An 8,746-nucleotide genomic window follows, 5' to 3' on the forward strand; every position below is an offset into this window, starting at 1 on the left:
ATACCAAATTAATTGAGACATTTAGACCAGCAGTGGCAGAGTCCATGCCTGGAGCCGTTCCAAAGAGAGGAGTCCCCAAGGCCTTAGAGGCCTTTCCCAATTCACTGAACACAGGTAGAAGAGTTTGAAAGGGATTTGTTATTTAGTGTCTACATTTCTAAGGTTTAGAAATCTATCCCAGAGGATGTACACCCACTGCCATCTAAAATAGATATCATTTTAGCTCTATTTGAGGAAATTTGGGGGTTCTAACTTTACATAGAATAGGTCAAGCACAGGTATGTGGCCCCCATTTCTCCTTGAATTTTGGCCGTGTTTAAGGTGATGCTCTATGGTCCTGGACCCTCAGGGCAAATAGGGGATCACACAGCTGAGGCCTTTGAACCACTCCAGACTTTCTTTGGCAGTTCCCCTCCCTCATGACCCCTCCAACCACCACTCCAGTCTGAAGCTACAGCATCCCCAGCTCCTTTGATCCCTCAGTCCCTCCATGGTACTAGTAGGAAGCACCCTCCACTAGGGATGTACTCACAGAATTCCTCTGCACAGCCTGTTCCTCATATCTAAGCATGAGTACACTCTTCATTTTCCCCAGCACGTTTTTGTTCATCCATGGTCTGGGCCATCAGGCTATGAATGTGGAAGATTCCGTAAGTCTCCTTAGGATCTCATCCTCTTTGCCTATAAATGAGGTAGCTGGACTAAGTGATTTCTAAGTCCTTTCTAATTCTGACCTGCTGTGCCTCAGTAATCCCCATGAAAACAGGTCCCTTTTCTGTCTAAGGCGCTTACGGTGGTCTCCCTTCATCTCCCTAATGTCCTCCCAGAGAAGTGTTGGCCCAAGATCCCCAGCAAGGCCACCCACTACATCCTCTTCCTGAGGATCAGCGAGCAGAGACCAGAAATCCTCTATGAACAATACTGCAAGAAGCTCTTAGTACTGAAAAAAAAGGCATCTGTCTTTCTTATTAAAAAAAAAAAAAGCTAGCACAGAGATCAGAAAACTCATCTTCATGGAGGCTATAGTATGAAATACAGTATACAATAATAGAAAGAGCATAGATTTGGGAATCAGAACAACCTGGCTCCAAATCTCATCTCCACCCATTCACAGCTGTGTGATCTTGGAAAAACTGCTTCACTTGTTTATTCCTCCATTTTTCTTAATTATTCAGTGTGTCAAATGGTACCTACCTCAAGGGACTATCATGCATGTAAAGCCTGCATGTAACTTCTGCCTGAGGCTTCCATAGTGTAATACATGTGAAGCACCCCAGAGAAGCCTAAATCTTCCCAACCCTGGTTGTTCTCAGTCATTCACTGGAGTGGGCATGGCCATGAAGCTTAGGAAAATCTCAGAGCATAGGCTGCAGAGGGAGACGAGAATACCAGAACCATTAAAGGCCAGCCCCATTATCAGAATGGATACAACTGAATAGCAGACAGGTGCTTGGGCACGGGGATCCAATTTGGTGGTTAAACAGGATTATGAATTATGGAGCATGCACACACTCCATCCGTTGGCATCAGGTACGGTTATGTTCCAGGTCTTAGGCCTGGGAACAAGCTCTGTCCCAAAGGGATTAGCAAGAACCAATTAGAATATCTGGACCTCAGCAAAGGAGCTGGGGATTCAGATAGGAGTATAATTCAGGAAGGAGCTAGAATGACCCAAAATGAGCCCAGGAAGATCAGTCACATTCATGAAGCTACTGTGGAGGCTGGGGTATAAGCTAGACCTCAGGTGACTCATGCCTGGTGGGAGACTCAGCCCTTCACCAGGCACTGGATGGACCATATCTACTGCGTGGCCACAGATGCCAGCTGATGCACCCAAGTGGAAGGAACGATGACCCAATGAGTCTGTCATTGGCACATCCCCATCTAGGGACCTCATTTGGGTTGGAACTGGTAAAATTAGCCCTTCTATCTCCTCTACCATCAACTGAGAGAAAAAGAGCATGTGATGGAAGCAGGGGTTCTCACTGCTTCCTGGTTAAGGTGGGGAACTGGATCTGCCTCTCTGCAAAGTAAAACCTTTTCTCTCCTTGTCATCCTTTCAGTGAAATACAGCCCAACTCCACCGTGCAATGGGAAGAAGTGTGTCGACCCTGGGTGTCTGGCCATCGGAAGTTGATAGCCAGCATGACCAGTGACACCCTGAGACACGTGTACGGTGAGCTGGATTTGGAGATTCAGAGACGACCTTCTGCATAAATGCACAGGGAGCTGAGATGGACCTGAGTACTGGGCCTCTTGTAGTCTTGGCTAAAGAAATTCTAATGCAAAAAATAGTCAGCTCTTGCTTTAACTTAGGTGTGGAAACTCAGCCAGGACTACAAGGGGCCCTAGAGTGGAGATGCCATGTATTTCAAAGACAACTTTTCAGTGTGACTATTCAATCTGGAAGTTAGTTTTTAATCACTCCACCTTCCAAAGGATTCTGAGCATTAGCCTTAATTAAGCTCTAATTAAGTTCTCATAGCTCATAAGAGTAAAAGTCATCATTTATCATCACAAATGGGTGCAGTTCCAAATATCAGAGGACTTCTCTTAACAAGGGGATTTGCTCAATACCTGGTTTTGTAAAAACAAGACTCTGATCTCCCACTCAGCCTTTTGGAGGTAATATACTCCCCCCCAAAAGGTAGAGAAGCACATGATTTGGGCCCTAGAATTCTATACTCCCTTTTTGGAATCAGGTTCTATGCTCTATGTCAGACTATTTTTCCCAGATATTGAGAACAACATCATTTTTCTTCTTGGCAAAGCCAGGGCAAGGTCTTTCATCTTGCACCTGCGGCAAAACAACTATCTGCCAAATTTCACAGATTTACCTTGTGAGAAGATGTGGCCCCATATTAACAAATTGCATTTGTGGGAAAGTTAATCACCTAAGAGGAGATAAGATAGCAGGTGCAATACCCAGATCTATTAAATAATGTAGTATTATGGTGCGTTCTATAAGAGGTGTCACACTGTGACCTGATCAGCAGGAACCAATATCCTTTACTTTAACTCTTTGGGGGCCGCAGGACTAGAAAGTAACAAGGCTAACTTGGGACAGGAAAAATGAGGAATTGGTCTCTTTTATTAGTGATTATATTTCATCTGTCTCTCTGGGATCATCTCCTTCGCACATTGATGCAAGCCCAGGTACATTTTTAGAGAGAGAATAAGCCCTATGAGTTGAAGAATCTGGCAGACTTAGTGGCCAGACATATAGAAAGATGGGCAGCCACTAATTCCCTGTTGTCTTTCATATCATTCATGTGATATGAATGTCCTTCATATCACCTCAGCTTAGGACTCAGAAACTAAAAGGTAATACAGACACCATCATGCAAGTGGCAATGCTAACGCAGACCCAATGACAGAAGATGCTGACATCATTTGCATTATGCTCCAAGGTTCCAACTGGCAAGGCCACCTGCTGTTTATTTGCAAGGCTGATTTATGATCAAAATTATCTATCAATATGCCTAAGGTATGATTCTTAGCAAAAACAAAAACAAAGTGGGAGAAGCTAGAATGAGTTTTTCTGATCTGCATAACCACATTTCTAAGCCTTTGAGACTCTTCTGGGAACCCGCGATCCATGAGGACTGCTGGTCACCTCCTTATGTGCATTATATCTAATTCTATTAAGTAATTAATAATCCCAGCATTTGCCGAGCTTTCCAATACCCAATTTTAAAATGAAATGCACGTTGCTATATGGTTAAACTGGCTTAATGTAATTATATGCTTATTAACGAGAATGTAATCAAAGCTTCAAATAAAGTTGATGTGATTGTGTTTGCATCTGCATAAAAGTGAACATTTTTAATTTTCAACACAACATACTACTAACCACAAGTGGTCAAGAAACCATCCTTCCTTAGCAGTAGATGACCTACCCTGGCTAGGAAAGCAAGCATTTCTCCTTTAAAGGAAATGACTTTAATAGGTACTCATGCACAGTTAGTTAGCTTTCCTCGCTGCTCTCTTTTCATTTTATTAGCCACATTCATCAAAGGACGAAATGTATTTAGTTCAACACCAGCTTCCAGAAACTGCAAAATATCTGTAGATACTTTTTCATGAATGATCTCACGAATCATTACAGTGAATCAGTGGACAAGCCAGTGTGAACACCTATCATAACGAACACCTTTTGTGGTCTTAGAACAGAGATGGAAAATATACAGCAAGTGTGTATGGTAGATCCTACATTCATGGCAACATCACAGAACAATTACAGCTCAGATAGGACCTCAGAATCCTCCTCAATGCAGTACTCCAGGCAGCTACTACCAACTGATTTAGAGTTGGCACTCAAAATAAAACCTATTCATCATGCCTAAGAGACAGCCCATCCCCTCTGACAGCTGGAATTCTACACTGTATAATAATGCTGTGGCTCTAAAAATCATTTTAGCAGTGGTAACAAGCAATGAATTGCAGATAGCACCAGAGACTCTGAATTCTAGTTTCTGCCCCTGCTAGTCCTGTATGCTTCTGAACAAATCTTCATGTTTATAGCTTCAGTGACCAAAGAGGAGTAAGGATACTTACATTTCCACAAGATTCTTCTGGGGATATATGGAGAAAAACTTAACAACAATACATGCAAAACTATAGGCAGATAGATGATAGACAATGAGATAGGTAGATAGATAGACGATAGGTAGATAGAAAGAGACAGTGACAGAGAGAGAGAGAGATTGTATGAATACATTTTTCCAAGTAATTTCACCTCATCAACCTTGTAAAAGAAATAAATATAATTATTTGCAGCCTGTTGATAAAGATCCTAAAAAGGCCTAGAAAGCCACACATCATGGCAAATCGAGCTACAGATATAAGCAAGTGGTGAAATCAACCCTTGGCTTACTGTATATTCTTTTTTTAAAATTTTTTATTAACATACATTGTATTAGTTGCTTCAAGGCTACAGGTCAGTGAATCATCAGTCTTATACAATTCACAGTGCTCACCATAGGTTTACTGTATATTCTTTAAATCTTTTGTCTCTCAAAGTTTTTAAGAATATGGAATTAAAATCAACTTCAAGACTCTTTGTAGAGCTGCAGTACAACAACAAAAATATGTACAAACTTATAATAAATATATGGAAGGAAATCGAGTTTGTGCAATCAAGTCACAAAATTCCAGATGTAAGGTTTTCATTTATGAACATTCTTCCAATATTACTACAAAGCTAATAGTCAACCAAACCAACCATCCATTCATTCATCTTTTCTACCATCAAGCCATCCTCCTGACAACTAGCCCACCAGCCAGCCATACGACCACATATCCATTTTTATTCCAACAATCTATTTAACCATTCATGCATTAATTAATTGTGCTAGCATGAATTTAACAAATATTTATTGAACATTAGCCATCATCCTAGAGTCTGGGAATTCAACAATGAAAAGTCCCATGACCCCTACCCAGAAAAAATCTCATATCCAGAGGTGGGGGGCAGATATATAAATAGATAAGGTACATGGGGACACTAGATTAATAGAGAGTTGCTCTGCATACCATGGGAATAAAGAGAAAAAAATGCCTGAAAAAACCTCCTTTACTATCTCCATTAATGGAGAACAAATTTGAACTATGAAAAAAAAAAAAAAAAAGAGTAAGCGGTAAGATATAGATCATTTGACAAAGAAAAGCTCATGTAACAAACAGCCTAGAGAAGAGAATGAGAATGACCTTTCTGGGGAACTGCAATTAGCTTGGTGTGGCAAGATGGTCAGTATCCAGCAAGAAGAGGCAGGGCTCTCCATATTCACCATAGTAACATAGTGACTCACAAGATCATTTGTAAATGGTATCTACAGAGATTTCAGCCACAGAAGTGCAGGTATGGGTCAAAGTTGGAGCACTTTCAAGAATGAAAATTTGTTCCTTCTGCCCTGTGTTGTAGAGAAAGGCTAAGAAAGACTGCTAATTAAAAAACAAAACAAAACAAAACAAAACTGGATCAAAACTAAGAACTATAGTGGGTGGGTCAAGGAGGGATGAGATCAAGAGAGTATGCGGTGGAATGTCTAACTCAGGTCAGTGAGGAAGGTATAAGGTTGGGAGCATGGCCACAGTGGGGTATATGAATGGGAAATTAGATGTACCAAGGCCCAAGTGAATACAAAGTGAGAAACGTAGTATGTCAAGGTTGTCTATTTCAAAGACTGATACAGGTGTATGACAGATAAGTTCCTAGAGGCTGAAATTTGGGAAACCAAGTAGTTACCATTGGCAGAGACTGATGAAGACCCAGGATCTTATTCCTAGGGTTATTCTTACTTCTATGTAAAGGCCAACTTCTCCAACTCAGTACCCAAGAAATCCACATGCTTCTACAGACACTCCTTCCATATTCAGCACTTTGACCCACTTAGACTCAGTTTTACCTCCTGTCTCCATAGAATGAAAGCAAGATCAGAAAAACATCTTTTGAGTGTGCCTGTCAGAAATCACTATAAAAACAAACACATAAATACATGAGAAGAAAAAACAAAGAGCTCTGTTGCAGTAAGATGAGTAACTAAGAGATTGTGCTCACCTCAACTGCTGAGAGTTACTCTGAGTACATTTAACCTCCAAAGACAATGGCCATTTTCAAAAAGATGCTTGGTCAGCTTACTGCTGACACAATTAATGAAATCCTATTAGTTTTCACACTAATCATTGTTCCAGGACTTAAGTAATTATCTAAGCAATGTTTCACCGGCCCTGAAACTAATTCAAATACAAGGGGTCCTAATGAGTATTTCCTATTAGTAAATAGCAAATACCTATAACACAGAAAGCGTCCTTTTCTCTTTTTGGTTTGAGCAAGTTTAGACAGTGGAAAAATACAACAAGGTTAGACAGTGTAAAAATGATTACACTCAGAGTTTATTACCCAAAGGTGGTAGATTATAAAATACCATAAAATTGTTGTTACTTCTTCCATTGAGAGGTGGGGTCCACCTTTCCACCCCTCAACTCGAGGCAGGCTCTTTGATTGCTGTGACTGAAAGAATGTGATAGAAACAATGCTACAAGTTCTAAGGCCCAGGTCTTGGGAGAATAGTGGCTTTCGGTTCTTGTCTCTTGAAATCCTTTCCTTGGAAGGTCTGAGTTTCCACGTAAGGCTCAACTACTTTGAGACTGCCATGCTGGAGAAGCCACATGTTAATTCTCTGATCAGCCATCATAGGAACTCAGCCTTGCAACAACCTCCATCAAGGTATCATTTTTGATAATAAAGTTATCTTGGGCTCCCCAAATCAGCCCATCCACCAGTGTGTACCACCCACCACCAAGTGACCTCAGTCACTTAGAGCAGAAGAATCATTCTCCCAAGCCTTGCCCAAATTCCTGACCAAATCATGAGATATGATAAAATGGTTGTCGTTTTAAGTCACTAGATTTGAGGTTATCTGCAATACAGTAGGATAAAACCAGAGCACTGAGCCCAACCATCTCAGAAAGGAGAGCGATTTACTGCTTAATGCTCTTCCTGCTTTGAGGAAATGCTATGTGTTTTAATTTCATTGTTTTTTTCAAAAAAAAAATATAGGACAATGCATAGATTGTCATTACTCAGCAGCTCCCATGTATCTGAAGAGATCTAACATGTATACTTCCAAGTTTAATAGTTCCAGTATTGCCAGTTCCTTGAACTCTTCCTTTTAAAGTTTGCTTTTCTGGCATCTTCATCCACTTCATTGAGGTTTGGTTAGGTGCCATTAGGGATAACTTGAAGATGAGAGAGAGAACACAAGGATGGAGGATGATACTGCTCTCCCACAGAGACTTAGGAAATAGCGCCATTCCACTGAGAACCTCAAAGCAATGTCAGATCCTCTACTTCCCCCACAAATCCAGCATCCCCATGAGCTGAAGTACTAGGGAAGTGTCTGGTCATGAACTTACATGCTGTTGTTTTCTCTCTGAACATTCAAAAATCCCTTGATTTGCACATAGGTCTACACTGATTTGGCTCTAACTATGTGAAACAAAATGGAATAAAGTAACTTATTTTTATATCAGTTATACCTAAACCTGAAATGTGTGGCCACAGTTACAGATAAGCCTGATAATGGCCTAAAACCTGAAGTGTTCAATTAAAGTTGAGTCAAATATTAGCCATTTGATGGCAGTGACCCTAGAGTAATCTTGCCCTTTAGAAATGTGTCCTCAAATTTGAGAGGCAAAGTGTGGGTTTGGGGGGTAAGGAAGGAAAAAATGAAACAAAATGGGTTCAGGAGGGAGACAAACAATAAGAGACTCTTAATCTCAAGAAAAAAAGAAAAAAGAAGCAATTTTGCATTGACTTAAAAAAAAAATGGTGTCCTCAGCACTCACCAGTAGTCATAATGAGTAGCTGTCCTCTGTCCAGCCTCTCATCTACAAGGGCCTTTATGTCACATTTTTGTGCAGTCTTTTATCAAAATATCCCAAACCACAGAAGGCGTATTCCAGCTGGTTCCCCCAGACCCCTGAGAGAAGGCACTGGGAGTTAGTCTTTAGTGAATGCTTGTTGCTCTCACCCGTGCTTCTCAGTACTATACAGCCCTCAGGAAGTGGAGGACAATCTGATTTGCCACTCTATACCTTTTCCTCAAAAGAGAGATTCCTAAGCTTAGCAGACCATGACCTTATATTACAAACTATGGCATTTAATATGGACTTTGAATAGTTTCCTACCATAGTGACACCTTTATTTTCTTGCTTTTAATGATATTTATCATTTGCTTTTTCT

General features: G+C 40.7%; 1 protein-coding gene across 2 annotated transcripts in view; it reads left to right on the plus strand.

Annotated features, from left to right (window-relative positions):
- F13A1 (coagulation factor XIII A chain) overlaps positions 1-3,815 on the plus strand; it is a 165,934-nt gene extending 162,119 nt beyond the window's left edge. For both annotated transcript variants that reach the window (XM_047734490.1, XM_047734489.1), the window contains exon 15: positions 2,064-3,815. In XM_047734490.1, the coding sequence (XP_047590446.1) occupies positions 2,064-2,217 (154 nt within the window). In that variant the 3' untranslated portion in view covers positions 2,218-3,815. The remainder of the gene's footprint in view (positions 1-2,063) is intronic.
- Positions 3,816-8,746: the final 4,931 nt, after the last annotated feature.

Source organism: Lutra lutra, chromosome 6, assembly GCF_902655055.1.
Source record: "Lutra lutra chromosome 6, mLutLut1.2, whole genome shotgun sequence".
NCBI classification, from domain to species: Eukaryota; Metazoa; Chordata; class Mammalia; order Carnivora; family Mustelidae; genus Lutra; species Lutra lutra.